Source organism: Babylonia areolata, chromosome 4 (assembly GCF_041734735.1).
Source record: "Babylonia areolata isolate BAREFJ2019XMU chromosome 4, ASM4173473v1, whole genome shotgun sequence".
In the NCBI taxonomy this organism is placed as follows: Eukaryota; Metazoa; Mollusca; class Gastropoda; order Neogastropoda; family Buccinidae; genus Babylonia; species Babylonia areolata.
The window spans coordinates 38,475,160-38,501,844 of record NC_134879.1 but is presented as its reverse complement, the minus strand read 5'-3'; the positions used below and the strand labels follow the sequence as shown (position 1 = coordinate 38,501,844).

At 46.2% G+C, this 26,685-nt stretch overlaps 1 protein-coding gene across 1 annotated transcript; it reads right to left on the bottom strand.

Moving 5' to 3' along the window:
* LOC143281159 (uncharacterized) lies at positions 1-25,731 on the bottom strand. The gene is made up of 4 exons (XM_076586166.1): positions 24,890-25,731; positions 22,896-23,992; positions 2,029-2,706; positions 1-403 (listed from the first exon to the last, which is right to left on the bottom strand). The coding sequence occupies exons 2-4, from the start codon at positions 23,739-23,741 to the stop codon at positions 8-10; spliced, it is 1,920 nt and encodes a 639-aa protein (XP_076442281.1). The 5' UTR covers positions 23,742-23,992; positions 24,890-25,731; the 3' UTR covers positions 1-7.
* Between the last annotated feature and the right edge of the window lie 954 nt (positions 25,732-26,685).

The window sequence follows — 26,685 nt, the reverse complement described above, 5'->3', positions numbered from 1 at the left end:
ACGGCCATCAGCTGCAGACGTAGAGCTGCGGGGGGAAGTCGTGGGACCAGCGGATGGAGTCCCCGGGCAGCACGATCTGCATGCCGCGCCGACACAGGTCCAGCAGGTCCTGCTCCACGCCGCCCACGAAGAGCCGGACATCGGGGCACTGCCCAAGGTTGATGGCTAGCAGCTCTGGGCAGTCCAGCTCTACGCGCGCCACGTCCCGGCAGCCGAAGAGGTTGAGGAACTTAAGGGGCAGCGCCTCTACGCCCACCTGGGTTATGTTGCGGCACTTCTCCAGGTTGAGGTGCGCGATGTTGGGGCAGCCGTGCAGGGCCATCTGCAGCACGTAGTCCGTCATGTGACAGCGGTACAGCACCACCGTGCGGGCCAGGGGGGTGGACACTGACATCAGGTTCACCTGTCACACACACATACACATCAGCTTTGCCTGTCACACACATCAGCTTACCTGTCACACTCATCAGCTTTACCTGTCACACACACACACAGTACATCAGGTTCACTGGAAGACAAACCTGCAGGAATGTTTGGAAATTTTGTCAAAAACTGCTGCCAAAACCACCACAGCATTTGCAGAAGTAATCCAATCTCTTGTATATTTTATCTTATTATTTTATCATTAATTAGTTTTTGTGTGTGGTATATGTGAGTGAGCATGCATGCCTTATAAACCTTGTTAAGGTTCAATTGTTGATTCTGATTCTGATTCTGATCCACACACACACACACACACACACACACACACACACACACCAGGTTCACCTGTCACATAAAACACAACAGGTCAAATTGTCATGCACATCTGTTACAGATGCCAATTGACATCAAGTTCACCTGTCACACACACCACATCAAGTTCACCTGTCACACACATCACATCAAGTTCATCTGTCAAAAACACCACATCACCTGTCAAACACATCACATCAAGTTCATCTGTCACACACACCACATCAAGTTCATCTGTCACACACACCACATCAAGTTCATCTGTCACACACATCACATCAAGTTCATCTGTCATAAACACCACATCAAGTTCACCTGTCACCCACATCACATCAAGTTCACCTGTCATACACACCACATCATCTGTCACCCACATCACATCAAGTTCACCTGTCACCCACATCACATCAGGTTCACCTGTCATACACACATCATCTGTCACCCACATCACATCACGTTCACCTGTCATACACACCACATCAAGTTCACCTGTCATACACACCACATCGCCTGTCACCCACATCACATCAAGTTCACCTGTCATACACACCACATCAAGTTCACCTGTCATACATACATCAGGTTCACCTGTCATACACACCATATCATCTGTCACCCACATCACATCAAGTTCATCTGTCACCCACATCACATCATCTGTCACACACATCACATCAAGTTCACCTGCCATACACATCACATCAAGTTCATGTGTCACACACATCACATCAATTTCACCTGTCATACACATCACATCAAGTTCATTTGTCACTTAATCTTAGGAGAGGTCCAGCTTTCAGGGCGGGGAACATCAAGTTCATCGGTCACCCACATCATTTGGAGAACAGAAAAACTATCTGTTTAAGACTCTGTGTTTCAATTATCAGCCGTTGGGGGACAGGACAACAATAACAAAATAGTTCCAAAATAACTATCCCCAGATGGTCCACACCAGAGACTGAATCATGTGTTGATTCTAGTCAACTGTTGTTAGGTTAACGGTTCTTCACACTTGATACTCCTACTTGCCAAGTGTAGACAGAAATCAGTATACTGTACAGTACAAAGAAATATTCTCGATGTCCTTGCAGCCTCACTGATACTTTGGGGGAAATCTTGAACAAAACAATAATCTGCGGAGGCACTGACCCAAACAGCTCACTCACTACCTGACTTCAATTACCCGAACGGCACACTCACCTTGACTTCGCTAATTTAAACAGCCCATCCACCCCTCACTTCACTGACCCAAACAGCCCACTCGCCCCTGATCCAAACAGCCCCCTGACCCACCTTGCAGTCGAAGAGCCTGAGGAAGCCGATGGAGCCCAGGGCCTGAATGACGCACGAGTCCAGCACGAGCTGGTCGTCGCTGCACAGGTTGAGCTCCATGCTGTCTATGCTGACGCACTGCACCGTCAGCGTCTTGAGGGCCGGCATGCCCACCAGGGCCACCTTGCACAGGTGGTTGGCCGTGATGTAGATGTGGTTCAGCGTGATCAGGTCGTTGTCAGCCTCCGTGTGGAACAGCCGCAGGCTGGGCGACCGCACGTGCACGGCCTCGCAGGAGAAGTCGCCCAGGAGGCAGACCTCCTGCAGGCACGGCACGAGGTCCTCATCCAGAAGCAGGGAGTCCACGGAGAGGCAGCCCAGCCTCAGCACCACCATGCGCGGGTTCCGGGACAGCGTGTCCCTCAGGGTCCGCATGTCCACCTCTTCGCAGTTGCTCAGCTCCAGGAAGCTCAGCCTCCCGCCCTTCAGGTTCAGGGTGCGCAGGACGTTGCTTCCGTTAACGCACGCGCGGCGCAGCCTCGGGGAGTAGACCTGCACGTGCTCCAGGGACTCCAGGCCCTGGTCGATGGTCACGTGACGCAGGTCCTCCGCCTCCACGCTGACGAAGAGCACGTTCCACAGGTTGAAGAGGTAAAATTTCTGCAGGGACTCCGACACCAGGCGGATGCCGTGAAGGTGCTGGTGGCACAATGGAAAGACTCACGTGTCAGTTCTGGTGGTGGGCATCGTCTGCGACTCTTTATGTCTTTTTTTTTCTTCTTTTTTTTATACATTTTTTATTCATCTACAGATACAAATATTGTAACTAAAAAAACCAACAACAACAGATAACACAAAAAATAGGAGGAAAAACGACATCTGTCATACACACCACAAAAGGAAAGGGAAATGAAAGGCACTTGAAAATAAAAACCAGACCAACACGCTAAAAAAATCAATTTACAATGATTGCACATGAAATGCAGGAGGAATATCATTTCTCAAATCCCCACTCTTCACTATATATCCTGTTTCTGTCTCCCTTTCTCTGTGTGTGTGTGTGTGTGTGTGTGTGTGTGTGTGTGTGTGTGTGTACGTGCGCACGCGCGCGTGTATGTGTGTGTGTGTGAACAGAAACATATCAGGACATATCTGTCATAAGCAAACATCAGAAACAGAAGTAAAAAAAAAAAAAAAAAAAAAAATATATATATATATATATATATATATATATATATATATATATATATATATATACGAGGGTCATTCAATAAATAAGGTGAATTTTTCGGAATAAGGACTTCTAATACAGATAGAAGCTTACTTTTTTTCTTTCTTTTTTAACGTAGTCTCCCAGCACTGTCACACACTTTTCCCATCTGTGCACAAGCTTCCGTATTCCCTCAGCGTAAAAATCTTTGGACTGATGTCTCAGCCAGTCGCTCACAACACATTTGACTTCATCGTCACTTTCAAACTTCGTGCCTCTCGTGAACGCTTTCAAGGGACCAAACAGGTGAAAGTCTGAAGGGGCAAGGTCTGGGTTGTAAGGGGGATGAGGGAGCAGTTCCCAGCCCAGCTCGTTGATGGTCTGCACCGTTCGGGCTGCTGTGTGAGGCCTTGCATCTTTGGCACCCACCGGCAGCTGACCTTCGAGTAGCCAAGGTCATCATGGACAATTCTGTGTGCTGTCCCAACAGATAAGCTCAAAGTCCTTGCAATGTCATCCACTGTCACCCTTCTGTCAGACTGAATGAGGTCATTGACTGATTCGATCACCTCAGGAGACCTCACTTCTGTAGGCCTTCCAGGCCTGTCTTCATCCTCAACACTGCTCCGTCCTTCTTTAAACAATTTAGCCCACTTGTAGACATTTTTTCGGCTGAAACATGTGGCACCATACACAGTTGACATTCTCCTATGAATTTCAACTGGTTTGCACCCTTCAGCAACCAAAAACTTGATAACTGACCGCTGTTCAATCCTGGAGCATGCTTCTTGGTCGGCCATCTTTGTTAATCGCCAAAACTCTCAAAGTTTTTTTTAATCTGCAAAACAAATTAAATCCATGTGAAAAAGAAGTAAAACAAAAAAAAAAGAAAAAAAAGTAAGCTTCTATCTGTATTAGAAGTCCTTATACCGAAAAATTCACCTTATTTATTGAATGACCCTCGTGTATATATATATATATATATATATATATATATATATATATATATATATATATATATATATATATAAATGAACCAAGCAGACAAACGTCAAACACAAACATCAAGGGAGAATAATATACCACAGTAACTTCAGGCAAAATACAAAATGAACGCAAAACAAAGCAGTATAACTATAAAGCGATGCAAGCAAATATAAAACAATGTTGGCAAATCAATACAATGTGGTGACATAACAACGGCAAACAATGCCCCCAGCTGGCCAGACTGATGAAAACAACAGGCAAAGCCTTCATGGCTCACGAGTGATCCCTGCGGCAAAACAACTAGGAATAAAAACCAAGGGTGGAAGGGAGTGGGAGGAGATAGGGGGTGGGGGGAGGTGGAGGGGGTAGCAGTACATCACGATCCTTCTTCTTCTTCTTCTGCATTCTGCAACTCCCACGTTCACTCATATGTACACACAAGTGGGCTTTTACGTGCATGACCGTTTTTACCCCGCAATGTAGGCAGCCATACTCCGCTTTTGGGGGGTGTGCATGCTGGGTATGTTCTTGTTTCCGTAACCCAACAATCGCTGACATGGATTACAGGATCTTTAACGTGCGTATTTGATCTTCTGATTGCGTATACACACGAAGGGGGTTCAGGCACTAGCAGGTCTGCACATTGGTTGACATGGGAGATCGGAAAAATCTCTACCCTTTACCCACCAGGCGCCGTTACCGAGATTCGAACCAGGGACCCTCAGATTGAAAGTCCAACGCTGTAACCACTCGGCTATTGCGCCCGTCACATCACGATCCACATCATTTTTGCTCACCAACAGAAACGAGTGTTTCTCGAAATCAAACTTGTGTGTGCTGGATACAGAGCTTTTTTCTTTTTTTTCTTTTTTTTTAATCAACTTGGTCAAGGTGGACACATTTTCATCATGTTTAACAGTGCAGTTTTATAACATATAATAGACATTATACTTAGCATCAGCATAGAGTTATGGACACTGTGCTTAGCTTACGTAATGCGAAAAGAACACAATCCATACATTGCTTTCTAAAAAAAAAAAATATATATATATATAGATATATATGGAGTATCTATGTATGAACACATTTCCTCTAGTTTTCCAAAACTGACTATATAAAACACCCATTACATAGTCATTTTAAATATTATTACTGCAGACACATAAGTGCAAATAAGTATACATACATATACTTTTTTATATACTCGCATACTTACACATTCACATACATCTGCTCTTCAAGTATAAAAATATATCATTGAGCCTTCATCATTGTTGTGCATTTTGATATTTCATCATATTTTGTTATGGGTTATTGTTTTCAAGAAGTTTTATATATGGACACTGTTTTCTCGTAAATACAATTGAATGCATATATCTTTCTACTTTATAACTATTTTTAAATCATTCAGAAAGTGCTTTATACATGGTTTGATTTTATTTTTTCTGCATTCATAAAAAAATATTTTGCAAAAAGAATAATATAGTTGAAAGTTTCATCTGTTTTTGTAATTTCATCATTTCCAAAGAGAACTAATTCCATGTTTAACTTAACGTTTGAGCAAGTATCACATCTTTCCTTCAAAACGTTCTCTAATTTCTTCCAAAACAATTGAGAGAACTTGCAAACCCACAGATAATGTTGTACTGAATCTATTTCATTTTTACATACATTTTATAGAAATTGCACAAGTCACTGTTTGTCATGCCCATTTTCTTCAGAATTTTGTTTGTAACTAAAATGTATGACAAATTCTACTTTGAAACAATTTCAATTTTATCTCTTTTACTTTTTTATTTGCTTCATGGTGGTTTCCCAATCAACGATGACATCCAACCTCTGCTCCCACTTAATAAAGGAATTTATATTGTAAATAAAGAGTGGTTCAAGAAGTATGTCATAATATATTTGCGAGCCTTTCTTAGTACAGGATAGTAAATGTAGTGCTTTCGGTTGTTCATTACAGATTTTACCATTAAGATAAATATTGTGTGTGATTGAATAACTTTTTATCGAACGTATCAATCCCATATACACTAAATAGTTTACATTAATAGTATATTTTTCTGTAAAGCATCTGTAACTGAGGAAGCACCCATTCTCATCAACATCTATAACCAGAAATATATTCTTGTTTGTCCAGTATTTGTAGTGAATTGTGTTGTTACCAACTCTTAATTCGTTATAAAATAGGCGCTCTGCAAGTACCTCGTGTGGCTCTTTTAATTCTACTTGTTTCGGAAAATTCATGGATGCCTGCTATGCATCTTTCCAAAATTGGTTACATTCGGTATTTAGAAACTTTCTTGAACCATACAGAAGTAGTGAGTTAATTTCGTGACATTCATTTTATAAGTAAGATTTTCTTCCACTTTGGTATTCCTGTGTACAATTTCCTTATCCATGTTATCTTAAGAGCATGTATGAACTTTTATAAGTCTGGTATACCTATTCAATTTTGTATCGAGTATTTTCTTTTAACCTTATCTGGTTTCCTATCCCATACGAATTCACAGCATAGTCTCTGTAATTATTTCACTTCTTTGTCTGGAAGGTTCGGAAGAAGAATCCATATGTATAATTATAAGCTTTGAAAGTAAGAGCAATTCTGTCCTAAGCAGCCTAATCACGATAATCACTGTGGACTTCTTCGTTCGTGGACTGCAACTCCCACGATCACTCGTATGCATCTACACGTGTGGGTTTTTACGTGTATGACCGTTTTAACCCCGCCATGTAGGCAACCATACTCCGTTTTCGGGGGTGTGCATGCTGGGTATGTTTTTGCTTCCATGACCCACCGAACACTGATATGATTTACGGGATCTTTAACGTGCGTATTTGATCTTCTGCTTGCGTTTTCACACGAAAGAGGTTCAGGCACAAGCAGGTCTGCACATATGTTAACCTGGGAGATCGGGAAAATCTCTACCCTTTACACACCAGGCGCCGGTACCGAGATTCGAACCGGGGACTCTCAGATTGAAAGCACAACGCTTTTACCACTTGACTATTGCGCCCTGTGGACAAACCCAGCTCTTTGAGACGCGTTCTCGCGCTCCGAACAGTGCAGACTGAAGGTCGATCACAATTAAACCTGTCTGCTCAAGGATAACATCCACAAAATCCGAATGTTTTGTCCTAATAATGGTGGAAGTTGAAAGTCTTTGCATGCTTGAAACAAGATTAATACGCGCATGCGCAGTGCAACTTGAGACGAACTAACTAGTTAACCAGTGCCAGTCCAGGGAAATTGTTGATTTTTTATGATCGTTTGGGTACATCATGCAGTAAGTGATAAGGCCTATACACAACTTCTCTGAATAAAACTTAGCGGCCTCTTTCGCCTCCATTCAAAAATGGAATTATCGATTGAATGCATGTCAGTGCTCATAATGAATTCAAGTGAATGTCCGAAACGTTGTTTTCCGACTAAACGGCCCTCACTGTGTGTAAAACGCAGCAGCCTTTCTATGTCTTGACTCGTGTTTCAAAATGTAATGTTTTAGATGAGTGGTATTTCATTTTGATTCAAAACTGATTGACGTCCCGTTACTTGGCAGAATTGTTCTGCTCTCGACGGAGATATGAATTCATTAGTTTTTAACTTAAACACTAAGCACAAAGTGCCTACTTGAACTGAGAATAATAAAACGACTGCTGTAAGAGTGTCAGTATATCAGAGAATTGTGTAAAAATTTTGTGAATAAGAAATAATTACAGAGAACATTACCAAGAAATAATTACAGAGAACATTACCCAAAAAGAAAAGCACGGCAGTGAAAAGAGACACAGAAAATAAGATTCGTTTGACACGATCATAGCTTAGCTGAGATCACATCGGGTTGATATATAGAACTCGGACAAAAAAACACATGGGCAATATGACCATATTTGTTCGTGCCGTTTTGCGTCAGGCTCAGGACAAAGTACACACACGCGCACACACACACACACACACACACACACACACACACACACACGCACGCACGCACGCACGCACACACACACACACACACACCAGACAGTCACCAACATGAACATTAGGATAAGCATCACAACTTACCTTGGTTCAAAACATTATTTCTAGTTAGAAGGGATATTTAGCTTTAAATCCATCGCTGTGAACAAACGTTTCTTTGATTTCGTTTACGATAAGAATATGCGTCAAAGATTGTGTCGGAATTGATCTAACGGCACCGTTCTTTTTCACAGAGCGGAACCATAGTGATCACGTGTTCAGTCTGCACTGACTGCCCTCTACGTTCCTAAACACCCACACTGACTGCCCCCCACTCCTCCATGTTCCTAAACACCCACACTGACTGACCCCCATGTTCATCAACACCCACACTGACTGCCCCCCATGTTCCTAAACACCGACACTGACTGCCCTCTACGTTCATCAACATTCACAATGACTGCCCCCATGTTCATAAACACCCACACTGACTGCTCTCTACGTTCATCAACATCCACACTGACTGCCCCCATGTTCATCAACATCCACACTGACTGCCCCCATGTTCATCAACACCCACACTGACTGCCCCCCTCCCCCATGTTCATTAACACCCACACTGACTGCCCCCCTCCCCCATGTTCATTAACACCCACACTGACTGCCCTCTACGTTCATCAACACCCACACTGACTGCCCCCCCCCCCCCATGTTCATTAACACCCACACTGACTGCCCTCTACGTTCATCAACACCCACACTGACTGCCCCCCACCCCCACCCCCAGTTTCATCAACACTCACACTGACTGCCCCCAACCTCCAGGTTCATCAACACCCACACTGACTGCCCACTCCCCACCCCCCAGGTTCATCAACACCCATACTGACTGCCCGCCCGGCCCAGGTTCATCAACACCCACAAAGGAAGCTATGGGCATCAGAGAGCTGTTTGGCTGTGTGGAGAACTCATGCAGATGGGGTTTGTTACCAGCTTCTGGCTACCATCCTGTCAACAGCGCTCCTTATGGGTGCAATGCACCCCGCTCACCCTACACTCACGAACCGTCCACGAGAATCTACAACAAAGAAAACCAACTCCATCTGTGATGAGAGAACGTCGATGAAACTGAGCAGAGTGGAGCTTAAAGACCTGATGGCTGACACCTCTGTGACCAAGCTGTTCACATGATGTCTTGGAGTGTGACTGACATGTCTGTCTGCCTGGGCAGCGTGGTCAGCAAGGACAGTGGCTCTGATGTAGGCGTCAGAACCCGAATCCAGAAAGAAAGGCGAGGTGGTGGAGACTTCAGAACCCGAATCAAACTCGTCCTCAGAAAGAAAAGATCTGAGCACATCACTCCTCTTTTGCAACATCTCCACTGGCTCCCTGTCTCACACAGAATTAAATACAAGATCAGCACTCTATGATATAAATGTATTCACAAATCTGCCCCTTCGTATCTCTGTGGCTGCCTTCACCTCTACACTACATCTCGCTCTCTACGTTCGGCTTCGGTTACTCTGTTTACGCATACTCAAATTCAAAAACTCGACTGTTGGCCAGCCGTTCTTTCTCTGTCTCTGAACCTTGCAATATGAATGAACTTCCTCTTTCGCTTCGTCAAATCTCCGCACTCAGCTCTTTCAAGTCTGGCCTTAAAACCCACCTCATCCCAAAATAGCCTCCCTTCCCTGCCTCTTCCTTGTGTTCAGTTTCTCCAGTTTTAGAGTTATGCATGCGTGTGAATGGCTGGTGCGAAAGCGCTTTGAATTGTCTCTGCACAAGATTCAGCGCTATATAAATACCATTATTACTATTATCATTACTATCATTATTATTATTATTATTATTATTATCAAGAAAGAAAGGCGTTGTGACGGAGGCGTCAGAACCCGAATCAAGAAAGCCTGGCAAGCAGTCAACACCCTGCAGCCTCCATTGTGTGTATCACTGAACGCACGGCCATTCCCAACGACAAGCCGAGGACAGTCAACGTGACTGAGAAGTCCGTCCTCCTGGGTGGGTCTGAGACCTGAATGCTGACAAACTCCACACCATGTCGCACAGACTGAGATATTTACTTCCTCAACCCCCACCCACCCACCCCTTTCACTACACTTTAAGTGGTCTGAGTATTAGTATCTCTGGTGAAAAAATAAGCGAGCCCCCCCCCCCCCCTTCAGCCCCCCCCCCCCCCCCCCCCCCCCCCCCGCACCGTCCCCGTTTGTATCATACATTAGCGCAAGTAAAAGAATCCACGGCAACAAAAGAATAGCCCCTGATGAACCCTTGCAGTAAAGTCAACTCTCAAAACAAAAGGTAAAACAATCGATGGCGCCGCACTGTGGCGACGCGCTCTCCCCGCCATGGAGGACAGCCCGAATTTCACACAGACAGAATGGCGTTGTGGCGACAAGTCATGCAATGCAATACTATGCAGTGCAGTACGTTTACTTCTTTCTGCAACTCCAGTGACTGGTTTGTTGACTCACTTGTGTAAACAAAGTGAGTCTATGTTTTAACCCGGTGTTCGGTTGTCTGTGTGTGTGTGTGTGTGTGTGTGTGTGTGTCTGTGTGTCCGTGGTAAACTTTAACATTGACATTTTCTCTGCAAATACTTTGTCAGCTGACACCAAATTAGGCATAAAAACAGGAAAAATTCATTTCTTTCCAGTCATCTTGTTTAAAACAATATTGCACCTCTGGTTGTTGTTGTTTTCGCGTCTGACAGTTTTCACCCCGCCATTGACGCAGCTGCACACCTTTTTCAGACTTATATTACTATCGGATAATAATAGTTTGTGAGGAAATAAGGACTCGGTTTTCCACACACCCCATTGATTGAACAGCCTCCCCTCCCCCCACCCCCCCCCCCCCCACACCCCACCACCTCCCACCCCCTCACCTCCCCCGCCCTCTACACACACAAACATCCCCCCCCCCACCTCTCTCTCTCTCTCTGTTTCTTTCTGTTTCAAAAACGAGAGGCAAGGCCTTCAAGACTCACCTGTGATACACTTTTTAAAAAAATCTAATCGTTAAAATGTGTTCTGTATTTGTTATTATAAAGCTTCGCGTTTATAAGAATTGTTTTTTTTAAGTCCTAACCAGACTCGAACCCCGCGTGTTCGGGTGTTAAGAAACTGCCTTATCCATTACACTATCGTGGCCCCTTTACTGACGTTCTAAAATTTAACATTTGAACATACTTTTTTAAAGGGCGATAAATCAATTGCGGTATTCGCAGTGAGAACGCTGTTTAAATCATATAATTCTGGTGTATCTTGGGCATTCAAAAAATCTTTAAGGGCAATAAAAAAAAAAAAAATTTTAATGGCTATCGCCGCAATCACACTGCAACATTTAGCCGTTTTCACTAGATATAGATAGATGTACAAGCTTAGTTACACCCGCCGGGAATGTAGTACGACACGGTCGATTCAATTTCTCTTTTATGTTCATTCTAGTTTTATAGTTTTCAAGATGATATGAAAATTTAGTATTTTGTTAAACTAATAACATGTAGACCCAAGTACAAGTACTTCTAAACGTCGTAAGGACTTCATTTTGAGAAAAATCAAGACTGGAAATTTTTTCGTTTCATCATGTTCAGTTCAAGGGTATTAACTCGCATGGTTTACAATTTTTAACTGAATTCCGATTGATTCTGTGGATATTTTTATGGCAGTTTGGGGCATGATCCAGTAAGTGATGAGGCGTTCACAAATCTTTCTCTGAATAAATATTTAATGGTCTCCTTCTCCAACTTTCCATCACATGTTATCGTGTCTTGTCCATTGAATATAGGATTGAACGGGCAGGTCAACAACTTGAAACAAAATAGCGTCGTTCGCGTTCGCAAAGAATATGAGCACGCGCTTTGAATGTGTATAAATATGTGTACGCAACTGATTTTTGCCCATGACCTTGAGGGCTCAGCCAACAGATCTGTAAAGTCCACTCGTCATATTGATTTTAGTGTTTTCCGAAAAAGACCACTTGGGTGAATGAACATAGTGAAAGCCCTGTACACTGAGAGTAAAACACACAAGCTTTTTATGTATTGAGTATAATTTCAAAATGTAATGTTTAAGATGAGAAAGATCGGTTCAAAGTAAATTAAGTCCCCTAGCATTAATTACAGAGTAATTTCCCTTTTTCCTTTCTGCACCAAAACGTTTGCAAAATAAATAAAACTTCCATGCCTAGCAAAAGTTCCTGTTTGAACAAAAAATGATAACAATGACTGCTCTTCTTGTTGTGTCAGAATATCAGATCAAAGTGCCAAGTTTTGAGAATACAAAAATATAAATATAACAGTAAATGCAGTTTGCATATAATTAGGCTTCATTTTTTTATTTTTTTATTTTTTGTGCCCATCCCAGAGGTGCAATATTGTTTTAAACAAGATGACTGGAAAGAACTGAATTTTTCCCATTTTTAAGCCTAATTTGGTGTCAACTGACAAAGTATTTGCAGAGAAAATGTCAATGTTAAAGTTTACCACAGAGAGAGAGAGAGAGAGAACCGAACACCTGGTTAAAACATAGACTCACTTTGTTTACACAAATGAGTCAAAAATGAAAATCAAGACGCTGTACAGAGCAGTGCACAAAAGACACAACAAAGGTGTTGACATGTGGGGAGTGGGGGGTAGGGGGGAAGGTGAGAAGTCGGACAATGGCTTTCAGAAAAAAAAGACTGCTTCGTCAGGATGTCGGATGGGAGAAAGAGGGGGGAGGGGAGGGAGAGGAAGGAGGAGGAGCCCCATCAGCTGACCCGGTGACGTCACTGAAGGGCGTGGGAAGCGGAGGCTGACGCCTGAGCTCCTTTCCGCCCAACCCTCGCGCGCCCAGCTGCTGTCTCCTTTGACGTCACCCCGCCAGGAGATCGATAGAGAATGAGGAAGGGGAGAGGGGCTGAAGGGGAGGGGAGAGAGGGGTGGAGGGCGTGTGTTTTTTTTTGTTTTTTTGTTTTTTTTGTTTTGTTTTGTTTTGTTTTCAAGGGGGAGGGAAAGGTAACAGCAGCGGGGTCTGGGTGGAAGCACCTGTTAAGTGTCGTGGGGCACGGAACAGTCACAACTGTCCCGGGCCGCGTTCAGAAACCGCTGCCTGTTCATGCACTCTGCTCCTCGTCACTGTCAACCCTGTTTCCGTTTCTCTTTCAACAAGGTGTCGTCAAAGCGTGCGGGCCCGGTCCATATGCGCCAACACCACATCTGCTTTGAAAAACTGGACTATATCCCTGACCTTCGCAGTCTCCCAACACGCTGGTCAGGGCTTGAGAGCCTTTCGGTGGTCTTAGTTCCCACGGTCAGCGTTCAGCTGCTTAATACACTCTGCATGCATGTCAATACTTGCTTCAGTGTGCGTTTGCTGTCTACACCCATCCCCCCAAAAGAAAGACAACAACAACAAACAAAACTCAAAGTTGCCTATCATCGATGACCAAGAATGTCGCACAATCTGAATTTGTAAGTATCGTCTTGCTGAAGAAAACCCACAATGTGGACACTGAAAACTAAAGCAGTGATCTTTGGGTTTTTATCCTTCCGCAATTTTGTAGTTCAGTTTCCAGCTCTCATATCAACCCCTGGACACGGGACAGTGCAGTGCTTCTCAGTGTGTACAGGCTGAACGGCTGGGATGGGATAAAGTGCAGTGCTGCACAGTGTGTACAGGCTGAACGGCTGGGATGGGATACAGTGCAGTGCTGCACAGTGTGTACAGGCTGAACGGCTGGGATGGGATACAGTGCAGTGCTGCACAGTGTGTACAGGCTGAACGGCTGGGAATGGACACAGTGCAGTGCTTCTCAGTGTGTACAGGCTGAACGGCTGGGAAGGGACACAGTGGAGGTGGGTAACATCGCGTCACGCTGCCTGAACGTGCCGCCACTACCTCTGACTGTTCCGATTATTGAGAGAGAATGAATAATTTACATTTCATGAGGGCAACAGATTAAGCATACAAGCCATCTTTCATGAAACCCTCGGGAAAAGAAAGAAAAAACAAATTTTCAAGAGAGAAAAACGGAGAAGTTAAGAAACAGGAGAAATTCATTTCAAATGAAAGAAAAAAACACGAGGAAAAAAAACCTGAGAGAGACAGACAGACAGACACAGACAGAGGCAGAGACAGAGACAGAGAGACAGAGACAGAGAGAGCACTGAACACACTGAACACTGAAAACACTGTTTAATGTCATTAGCTGTAAAACTCTAGTGACATAGTAGGTACAAATCAGAACAAAAATGGTACAAACAAATGAAATGGAACAGAAAAAGAAAAACATATCAAAGCAAACTAAACTATTAAGGAATAAGCGGCACTTTGGTACTTTGTAATTTGCTTAAAAAGTCCATGTGGCAGGCAGGTACTGTGCCTTTCCCCCCAGTCGTTCATCTCCAAGGTTTGAACAGTACACACGAAACAAATTACATATAATCCTTACAATAATTATTTAAGGACGTGACATCGACACACATCATATCAATACGAACACATGACAAAGTACATATAAAACATATAATAATTATTTAAGCATGTAACACCGAAACACTTCATATCAATACGAACATATAATAATTATTTAAGCATGTAACACCGAAACACTTCAAATCAATACGAACACATCATAAAAATACATTGTCGAAATTGACCATCCAGAGAGAGAGAGAGAGAATCACGCCAATGTATGCGAATAAGTCAGCAGATTTTCCAGTTGTGTTTGGAGACAGATAGACTGTCAGACAGAGACACAGAGAGAGAAAGACAGACAGACAGACAGGCAGACAGACAGACAGAGGCAGAGAGAGGGGTAGACAGACAAACAGAGACACAATGACTGAACGGGACAGAGGGGAGTGGGGCCAATCGGAGTTTTCAATCAGTACTCAGAGTTTCCAGGTCCGTTTGTAAATAACTAACCCTTACTGTTCCAACACACATACACCTGTGTATGTACAGCGACTACAGTGCTCGGCCGTTAAAAGTGCTGACTGTCACCACACTACCATAAACAACCAGTGGAATAAAACGTCCAAAAACGAACTATTGTATGTAACCTGGTGACCCCATTTCAATGCGTAGTTTATTGCTGTGACTTTCGCTGGGTTGTGATACCGAGTTTTCAACTTTCGTTTGCGATTTTGCGCAAAACAGTTTAATATTTGGCAGCTGATCGAGTCCTGATGGAATCCTGTGGAGTTTCGAAATCCTTGTACAGCTCAGCTGTGATGTATGAAGGACGTGCGTTATTGTATTGATTGGGCCTGCAGTACACAGGTTTGTACGTTAGACAGTGCATTCCATGCTTTGTTCAATAATTATATTTGAATATCATCTATGAAGAGTTGTGCTTCAAACGAACACTCACATTGGTGTTGGAAAAGGAATGGAAATATCAGGGATGCCTAATATCAAAATGGCTGCTAAGTTGGCAATTCCGGAGCGCGCACTCACACACACAGAGAAAGAGAGAGAAACACACACACACACACACACACACACACACACACACACACACACACACACACACAGAGAGAGAGAGAGAGAGAGCACCCATACACTCTCTCTCTCTCTCTCTCTCACACACACACACACACACATGCACGCACGCACACACACACACACACACACACACACAGAACACACACACACGCGCACAGAGAGAGAGTGAGAGAGAGAGAGAGAGAGAGAGAGAGAGAGAGAGAGAGAACACACACACACACACACACACACACACACACACACACACGCACAAACAAACAAACAAACAAACAAACAAACAACACACACACACACACACACACACACACAGAGAACACACACACACACACCAACAGCTGTGTGGGAGGGTGGCGGTCAGACAGGGAGAAGGTGTGGATCGAACAGCGTGACGTCAATGCACGGGACTCCCGTCAGCACGCAGGAGCCCATCACGGGAGAGTGATCCACAGCTCGCGGACACGTCGTTACCTGGCTGTCCGCTGTACTGACGGTTCTCATGCCACGTGTCTTGATGACCGTACAATTTAAAGTGAAAACGCGGAACCTGTGTTCAGCGCTGAACAACAATATGACCAACGGAGAAGATTGGGCCTTCCTGTTCTGTGTTTCTCATCCTTGTAGAAGGTCGGCTGCCTTGGGGGCTAGTTGGCCTTTGGGAACCATCCTAACGCCGACTGTCCTAAAACCCTCTTGGCCGAGAGAGTGGGGATGTAACTTGGGCAAGACACTCTCCACTATAATCAAATTCTAGCCCAGACAGTCTGGACGAGTTACCTGCTGTTCTGATGGTCAGAGTCGAACTCGACTGACTATCCTACATACAGAGGGTCGGACAGTCGCCACTAGGGTGGTACCAGACCTCAAAAGAAGAGAGAAAGGCATCAGACTATCAACAAACATCAAGGTCCACAAAGCTGTCATCATTTCTGCACTGCTCTATGGGTGTTTAATGTGGACCCCATAATTATCGCCAGCACATCAAGCAGCTGGAACAGTTCCACAGGAAATCATGAACATCCACTGGCAGGACAAAGTCACAAACCATGAAGAGCTGGATAGAGCTGGCTCAACGAGCATTGTGTCAGTGTTGCTGAAGGCTCAGCTTCGCTGGGCTGGACATGTGAAATGTAAAGTGCTTTGAACAGTCTTTCTGGAGAAACCCGCCATATAAATGTCCATTATTATCATTATTATTATTATTATTATCACCACAATCATCATCATCATCATCATTATTATTAGCGCTTTGAGCAGTATTTCTGGAGAAACGCGCCATATAAATGTCCATTATGACGACAGTCGCATTCCCAGACGACTGGTGTACGGTGAACTCAAGGAAGGCTCACGCAGACAGGGAAGGCCCAAACTGAGGTATAAGGACACCCAGTACTACCTCAAGAGGAGCGGCAGTCAGCGTCGTGAACGTGAAGCCTCCGCATCCAACAGACCAGCATGCAGGTCCATCACTTCCAGACTCTGAAGAGGACCGGCAACAACGTCTCGATGCTGCAAGAGACAGACGTCACACAGCAAGGTCCGCCCCTCCCCAGACAACACACTACCGCTGACACCTGCGAGCACCTGTGTGCTTCCAGTCTTGGGCTTGGGCTAACTGAATGCTGCACAAGGGACCTCGCATTATCGTCACGTCATCCGAAAAGCTAGCACAGGGACCACTATCCAAAGGGAGTAAAAAAAATTTTTTTTTAAATATCAGTCCATATATAGCACTCAAACCCGCGAATACTCGCTACCTAGTCGGTCGCATTACCATCAGGCCACCCCTCCACACAAGAGTGTTGAACTTTTGAGACAGAGGGACTGTTGAGAGGGAAGGACTCTTGAGACAGTGAGACTGGTGAGACAGGGGGGCTGTAGAGACAGGGACTTTTGAGACTGTTGCCCCTGACAACTGCCCCGAAGGACTGCTAACAATACCCACGTGACGCCAAGAACGGCGGGACAGCCCTGAAGGAACCACTCAACAGCAGGACAACAGCATGCACCGGCCTGACCTCACTCTCCGTGTGATCAGCTCGGGAAAGTCGAGCAGCGATCAGCTGAAAGACCTCAGGCCAAGTACACGGCGTTGCGTGTCTGGGAGGTGAGTCAGAAGGTGGGGGCGGGGTGAGAGGGTGGGGTGGTGGTGGTGGGAGGGGCCAGGGGGGGATGCTGTGGTTGGCCCGTCTGACGCAACCAGTCATAAGGATGGACAAGCTGTCAACACTTCAAAGCTCGGCCCTTCTCAAAGGGACCATCACAAACAGATGGCGGGCCACGCCTGCCTTTTGTGTTCAGCTGTCATCTTGTTTTGTCTTGTTGGGGTTGTTGTTGTTTTAACTTACCTTCTTTCCCTTTTCTTCTTCTGTGTGCCGCAACTGTGTACTGAAATAAAGAGCAGACTTTTGGCCGCTTTTTTGGACCTTGAGAATAGAGGGAACGGGAGGACTGGGAAAGAACAAGGCACTTGGAGGTAACAACGATGTGGTCCGATCAGGTGGGCAGCTGATGCTCTTTCCGAACTAGGATCAAACAAGAACAGAACTGAAAAGAAGTAAACTTATTCCCTGCACAAAATTTGTTGCAGCCATTCTCGCTTCTTGCTTGTTGGTCTTTCTTGGCGGTTGACAAGTGGGGATCATAGGGCTTAGGTGTCCCCCCTGCCCCTACACCCCTCCACACCCCTTCCTCTCCATCCGGGACTGACTGAAAACGGGTTGACGTGGATGGGTGCAGGTAAACTCGGCACCTGTTTGGAGAGGGACCTGGGGCTGAGAGTGGAGGGGGTGGGGGGGGTGGGGGGTCAGATCTCCACTTCACGAGAAAGCGTGGTCGTTCCTCTGCAACACTTTCTCTCAGCTGCGAGAAACCGGTTTATTATTCATTCGTTTATTTATCTATCTACTTTTAGGTCACTGAAACTTTTAGGTCAGTGGGGCGGCCCCCATGCTTTCTCGCAACAGAGGGAGAGTGTGACAGGGGAACGACCACGCTTCATCACAATCCCACGCTTTCTCGTAAAGTGAGAGGAAGCGTGGAGTCAGTTCGAGAAAGCGTGGACTAACACGGGGTACGGAAACGAAACGAAACGAAACGAAAGAATTTTTATTTTACTAGGGAAATGAGATAAGCAAAACATATGCTTTTTTCCACCCAGCCCTGGGGTATAAAAGAAAGGGGAAAAAACGGGGGATGTGGGGGGTAGGGTTTCATCAAAGAAAACAAAACTATTAACAAGAAAGAAAGAAGGAGGGGAATGTAGAGGGGGTCAGATCAGATTCCTCCACCTGTAACTCCCCTCAATCCCCAGCCCATCCCTCTGTCTCCGATATCCACCACCAGCCACGCTGATGAGTTACGTTCCTCATGAATATGCAGTGCGCACCGCCTGCTCCAGAAATAGAACTGACCTTCAGCCAGCCCCATCAATACGGAGGTCTTACCCTTGACCTTGGGGCACGTCACGGCGGGTTGACCGATACGACCCTGCACTCACACACAGCCGCCTCCACATCGCTCACCCACGTCATTTGGAGGTCCATGTATTGATCCTGTGAGGGAAGGGTGTCAATGGCCTTGTATCGTTATATCCTGTGAATGCTATTGCTAGCAACATATTAAATTTACAGCCTTCATCCACTGCCTGCGGTTGTTGCTGAACATGAACGATGTATTTCGCCAGCTGAAGTGCACATTACCCTACATTAATTGAAGTCAAGGGGTACACGAAATAAACTCCTTGCCTTGCCTTGATATATTCTGGCTAACTGAACCCAAGAGGCAAGATAAAGTAGCGAAAGGCGGGATTATATCACATCAGATAAGATAACTTCAGATCAGAATATTTAACCAGATTCCCTCACAATACCAAGAAGTCGTAACGCGTGATCTAATCCTCTTTAGCCCCTACCCTTTCCCGTCAACTCTGTCACAATGTCCCATGACCCCGCGTATCTAAACGTTTTCGTCAATATGCAGCAAACTTCTATGGCTATGATTTTCACAAGAGAAGTCCAAATGACACATACATCATGCACATCTTTCGATTGATCTTTGTACGAACATGAACAGATCCACACAAAAACAAATATGAGCAGCTATATGTAATAACGTATAAGCAGTGACAAACGGAAACAGTTTGTTATTCGCCGACGGCAGTTCCCGCCACAGTGGGCATAGCGGTGAGCATCGATTTATTGACTGCACGGGGACTTGTCAATGGGGTTGTGTACTCGTGAGCCTTCAGTTGTGGGCCTTCGGTGACAGGTTCCGCGAGCTAACCCTGGCAGCTGCCTCAAAAGCTGTACTTTCATCTGTCAACTCTTTTTCTCGTCGGGTTGGCTTGGTAACAGAACTGCACAGCTATGATATGTTTCCTGAATAAACTAAACGTTAGTTCAGATAATCATAAGACAAGATAAAGGCCACTAGCAAAAACAACAAAACAGGTTATACCCGAAGGCAAGGTAAGATAACACAGACGAGAGGTGAGATCAAACAGGACACGACAAAACAAGCAAAAAGATAAGACAGGAATAGAGAAACCGAAAAAAATCGTTATATGTGATGATTTCTTTCCATCCATGTTTTTTTTTTACTGGTGCGCAGTTTTTAGATAAATAGATAACCAACTGACACAATAAACTTCTTGTCTTGCCTTGCTTTGCCTTGCCTGTTCACAACTGCCACCATCGTTTCACGTGAAAAAGACATTTCCAAGCGACTTTTAAAAATAAAAAGTAAAAAAAGCATTGATTTGTTCGAAAGCGGAAAAGCAAGGTGGGAAATATTATCCGTCAAACCGATGCACTGGCAAGGTTGGGATGGTTAAAATTACCGTTATGTATATTTCTGGCTGAACGCTCTCTCTCTCTCTCTCTCTCTCTCTCTCTCTCTCTCTCACGCACACACACACACACACACACACACACACACACACACACACGCACACACACGCACACACATTGGCGCGCACGTGTACGCCTCCTCCCATAACCTCTACCACCCATCCCACGCAGACAAACACGCCGTACACTATGAAACATCAAGAAATCAATCTCTCAAACAACCGCGAAACAAATACATTACAAACACGTCACACCTCATCGATCCATCCATCCATCCAACATCAATCCTCGTCCATCCATCCAGTCCAACGTCAAACATCATCCATCCATCCATCCAGTCCAACGTCAAACCTCATCCATCCATCCATCCAGTCCAAAGTCAAACCTCATCCATACATCCATCCAGTCCAACGTCAAACCTCATCCATACATCCAGTCCAACGTCAAACCTCATCCATCCATCCAGTCCAAAGTCAAACCTCATCCATCCATCCAGTCCAACGTCAAACCTCATCCATCCATCCAGTCCAAAGTCAAACCTCATCCATACATCCATCCAGTCCAAAGTCAAACCTCATCCATCCAGTCCAAAGTCAAACCTCATCCATACATCCATCCAGTCCAACGTCAAGCCTCATCCATCCATCCAGTCCAAAGTCAAACCTCATGCATCCAGTCCAAAGTCAAACCTCATCCATACATCCATCCAGTCCAACGTCAAACCTCATCCATCCATCCAGTCCAAAGTCAAACCTCATCCATACATCCATCCAGTCCAACGTCAAACCTCATCCATCCATCCATCCACCCAGTCCAAAGTTATACCTCATCCATCCATCCATCCAGTCCAACCTCAAACCTCACCATCCATCCATCCATCCACTCCAAGCTTACACCTCATCCATCCATCCAGTCTAACGTTATACCTCATCCATCCATTCATCCATCCATTCAGTCCAACGTCAAACCTCATCAAGTCAGTCCAACGTCAAACCTCATTAATCCAATCCAAAGTCAGACCTCATCAAGTCAGTCCCACGTCAGACGTCTCAGTCCAACGTCAGATGTCATCCATCCCGTCCAAGGTCACACATCCATCCATCTGTACAGTCGGTCGCCGGAAGTCATAGCTTATAATACTTCTCCTTCGTACCGAAGACTACGAGTACAACAATCAAGCTGTTATCCGATCCGAGAGATGAAGGGTAGAGAATGGTTTGCTTTGATGAGAACCGACACATCAGCACGTTTACCTCGCCGCCCCCTTCTCCCCTCCTCATAGTATGAAGCAGTTACACTGAGAGAGAACTCGGAACAGAGTGAAGGGCCAGCAGTGCAGTGATGACAAGGGCCGAGCCACCTGTCACCCCAACACGGTCCGCACTGTATTGATCGCTGATTTATGTCGTCTTCAGGCCATTGGGGGGCGGAGGGGGTGGGGGTAGGTGCACGCGATGTGGGGCGCGCGCCGTGCGTGCAATGTCTTTTTTTTAGAGCATTGTGCACTGCGCGGTCCGTTTGTCATTTCAATTTCTTGCTTCATGCATGTGTACGTGTGTGTGATGTGTTTTATAATGCGTTGTGTTATTGCACACTCCAGTTAGTTGTCAGATTTAAATGTAGCCCCCCCCCTCCCCGCCCCCCCTCCCGTTTTTTTGTTTGTTTTTTTGGTGTGTTTTTTAAGCAGTTGTAGTTTGCATTTGCAACAATACTCTTTTTTACCCGCGTGTGTGTGTGTGTGTGTGTGTGTGTGTGTGTGTGTGTGTGTGTGTGTGTGTGTGTGTGTGTCTTTCCGTCTGTCTGTATGTCTGTGTCTCTGTGTGTTTTTGTGTGTGACGTGTGTGTGTGTGTCTGAGTGCAGTGTGTGTGTGTGTGTGTGTGTGTGTGTGTATCTCTGTGTGTTTTTGTGTGTGACGTATGTCTCTGTGTATGTCTGAGTGCAGTGTGTGTGTGTGTGTGTGTGTGTGTGTGTGTGTGTGTGTGTGTCTGTCTGTCTGTCTGTCTGTCTCTGTGTGTTTTTGTGTGCGAATGTGTATGTGCGTGCGTCCGTGCGTGAGTCTGTGTGTGTGTGTGTGTGTGTGTGTGTGTGTGTGTGTGTGTGTGTGTGTGTGTGTGTGTCTACGCGCGCGCGTTCGCTCGCCAAAGACAAATGATATACAGATTTTCAAATAATCACGCACTGTTATAATGAGCATGCTGAACTGAATCAACGATGAAATGACTGACATACCCATGGGCAAACAAACGGAAGCAAACAAGCCAAACGCATAACTTTATAAGCACCACCAGTCACTATCAATCAAGGGCCACACCCAAGAAGAGCGAAAGAAAAAAAAAAAAGAGAAACCCAGACTGACACGGGCACTGACCTCACAGTTGCTGATGCTGAGCTTCTTGAGGCTGGTCATGCGCTTGACCACCGTCCACAGCTCGTCCATCTCGATGGGCACGAAGTGCAGACACAGCACGCTGACCGCGGGGGCCCAGGAACTGTCGGCCACCATCTGCACGATCCGGCCACCCTCACGCATCGCGTGCTCGCTCCGCACGTCGTTTAGCGGCAGTCCCGAGTTGATCTTCAGCTTCACGCTGTCCACCCCGCGCAGGGACCCCAGGAAGTGGCGCATGCCGTTGGCGGTGATCTTCCAGCAGGCGTTGATGGACACCACCTTGAGGTCCGGGAAGGACTGGCCCACGCGGAAGAGGTCCTCGTCAGTCAGGGAGAACCCGCCGTTGACTTGCACTTGCTCCAGACGGCCCAGCGGGCTGAGCGAGTCCACCACGGCCCGCGTCCACAGGATAGGCAGGCGAAGGTGGCGCAGGTTGCTCAGGCGGGGGATGAGCGAGAAGACGCTCTCGTACACCGGGGAGTGCTCGTACCACGTCAGCCTCTGCACGTGCTGCCCGTACAGGCGGAAGATGCAGCACAGCAGCGAGAAGTGCCAATAGCGGTAACCCCGGGGGTCCACGCGCAGGTCCCGCCACAGGCACCCCGACACGGAGAGCAGGCGGCGCCACTTGCAGCAGACGAGGGCGAGCACGGGCAGCTCGTGGCGGATTGGGTGCAGGTAGCTGAAGATCCGGACCAGCACCTCGTCCGGCAGGTCGTGGATGTGGTGTGGCACTGTGCCCCCCTTCCCATCACCCGGGTCCGGGTCCTGGGTGGGGTTACCGTTCTTGTCGCTCATGAACAACCCGTTTCCCTGAACCAACATGGCGTCTGGTAGGGGACAACACTTCCGCAGCTTCCTTCAATGCCAAGGACACACTGCAAGGTTTCGTCACCGGTTCAGCTTGACTCCATAGAATTCAGACCCTGCAATGGACGGGGATCTGTCTCACGTCACCTAAAAGCTGAAGATTTGAGAATGGTTCTTTCAGTGTCTGAATCGTTGCCCGAGGCCTGGTACTTATATCTTCCCTTCCCCTGACACCAAGTACAACGACGCCCCACTGGATGTACTGGCTGAAAACGAAAAGTCAGAAAATTAGTTTTCTACTGCGTTGTCTATTTATGACTTCGTCCAAAGTCATCTCTCTTATCTCTGCACTAACCTGTCGCATGTTGTTCAGCGTTCTGTGTCATGCTAAAATGAGAACCAAAGATAAGTGTGTGTGTGTGTGTGTGTTTGCGTGCGTGCGTGCGTGCGTGCATGCATGCATGCATGCATGTGTGTGTGTGTGTGTGTGTGTGTGTGTGTGTGTGTGTGTGTGTGCAGTGCCTACGTGTTCAGCGTGTTAGCGAGGACTCCGTGGAAAGCATCACAGCGATACAACACATATGAACTACACATCCTGTATGTAGGACCAGTACAGAGCCTGGGGCTGTGTATTTATAAAGCGCGCAGCTGATGACGGCTGTCTTGTGGCCGTTGATGATGAAACCGTCCCCGCCATCTGTCTCCCCTCTCCCCATCCCCCACCCCACCCCACAACCTGACACAGCAAAACCACACACCCTCCACTCCCACAGGTGTTTTGTACAACAGGTAAATTGACGGCGAATGTACGTCGAGAATAATGATGAAAACGTGAACTTGTCTTCCCTTGAGTCCAACGTTTATCATATGTCATTCCCGGATCCGTTCCTCCACACTACATGACATTATCGTCAAGAGTTTCTTACAAACAAACAAGCAAGGGTTCTTATTAAGGTAGAAGCGTGAACTTTTCTTTCGCTGACACGTGCACCTTGTCCAATGTTGTATCATGTGTCGTTCTCGAATCCGTTCCTCCACACTACACAACATCAACGTCAAGAGTTTGTTTCAAACAAAATGCAAGGGTTCTAATTAAGGCAGAAGCCACAGTTGTTACGCTGATTATGTCTATCAGTGACAAATGTGAACAGTGTCGGGCTTACCTGGTGTCACAGCGATGCTGCAGTTCAGTCAGGTGACGGCAGTGAAGGCACACTGTGTCAGAGAGAGGGTCTGGACTGGTGACGGACCTGTGCCACCATTTCGTTTTTATCATCAGCGTCACTGCTGCACTTTGCACGGCACAACACCCTCACAGAGACCAGGGAAAACACTGGGCCCCAGTGGCGACATCCGTGTGTGTGTGTGTGTGGAGCCAGCAGCACGTTGCCGCTCTCACTGCACCGCTACACGATCGATACCACGATTTCGCAATTGTCAAACATCTCCGTCACTCCACCCACACAGAGAAACATGAAGGAGCAATCTCATCACCGTCTCAAGGCTCAAAAGCGGTGTCTTCCCAATCTAGTCCCCGAACACCGATGACGAAATCGTTGAAAATGTCTTCCCCCCCAATCAGCAGAACTCATCCCCTGAGTGGTGTGTGACAGGTAAGGGTGCAGAGCGCGTAAAGACGTTTCCTCCGCCCTGTCCTACAACTTCTACTACAGCTCGTAGTGCGTGGGAGGGCGGCAGTCGGCAGCAGACGATCCTAATGGCCTTCGCTCCATTCACAACACGCCCACGCTCCTCAGTCCGCGTCAAGGGGATGGCGACATCACAGCAACGCTGCTGCAGCAACCATGGGAGACCACCCCATCCCCACCTGCCCTCCACACCCCTCCCCTGCCACCTCAGCCTGGCCACGCGGCGTGACGTCAGCAAAACGTCATGTTGTCACGAGGTGAAGTTCTCAGCGTGCACAACGTTACACATGTCGTCTGCCCGTTCAGGTCACGGCCAGGGGGCATTCCAAACACACGGACGTGCGCGGACGCATACATGTCAATAACTGTTGGTTTGTGTGCGCTGAAAAATACTGCGCTCTGATCTGCTTGGGAAACTGTACACACACACACTGCAGGGACGGTGACACACAGACGCGCGCGCATGCACGTAGACACAGAAGAAAAAGAATAAGCCACCTGGTGAATCCCGTGTGCCGACGGGAACGAGAGGGGAGCACTGACACGGACAGGCCACGGATTGGGATGGAGGGTGGGGTCACGGGGTGGTGAGGGGAGAGGGGATGTACAAATTTCCATATTAAGTCTATATATATATATTTAAACCTTTTTTGTTTCACCGAAGGAACCCGTGGAAAGAATAGTTTCTCTTTGTAGATGTGCATGCCTCTCTCTCTCTCTCTCTCTCTCTCTCTCTACATGCACGCTCATATACACCTATACACGCGAGCGTGCGCACACACACACACACACACACACACACTGACACACACACACGCATGTGCAAATTGATTTTTTTTTTCAAAATGTTCTTTCACTGTGATTGCCAAGAATAGCGTCATTCAACGATAACGGTTTACAGTTCACACACACACACACACACACACACACACACACGCACGTGCAAATTGATTTTTTTTTTTTTTTTTTCAAAATGTTCTTTCACTGTCATTGCCGAGAATAGCGTCATTCAACGATAACGCTTTACAGTTCATTAGTATACACCTTGTGTGACGCCCCAGAATGACCACTGACCCCACCTTCAAATTAACTGCATGGAGTTTTTGTGGAATAGACCTCAAATGACTCCAGCCTGGAGTTAGCCTGGGACGGCTCTAAACCCTGTCCTGAAATTATTCCCCTTCCTTCGGTAAAAATCAAAACAAAACAAAGCATAACTTAGAACACTTTGGGGGGAAAAACCAGGGTGGTTTAATTTGAGGCAGGCCCAAGCGCGCTCCTGTCTTCAGTTGTCCTGAAAACACCCCCAC

Excerpts from the sequence above, each read along its gene's own strand:
- LOC143281159 (XM_076586166.1), bottom strand. The coding sequence starts at position 23,741 with ATGTTGGTTCAGGGAAACGGGTTGTTCATGAGCGACAAGAACGGTAAC. Across the intron at positions 2,707-22,895 it reads TCAGCATCAGCAACTGTGAG|CACCTTCACGGCATCCGCCT; the intron begins GTCAGTGCCCGT and ends TTGTGCCACCAG. Across the intron at positions 404-2,028 it reads TCAGGCTCTTCGACTGCAAG|GTGAACCTGATGTCAGTGTC; the intron begins GTGGGTCAGGGG and ends TGTGTGTGACAG.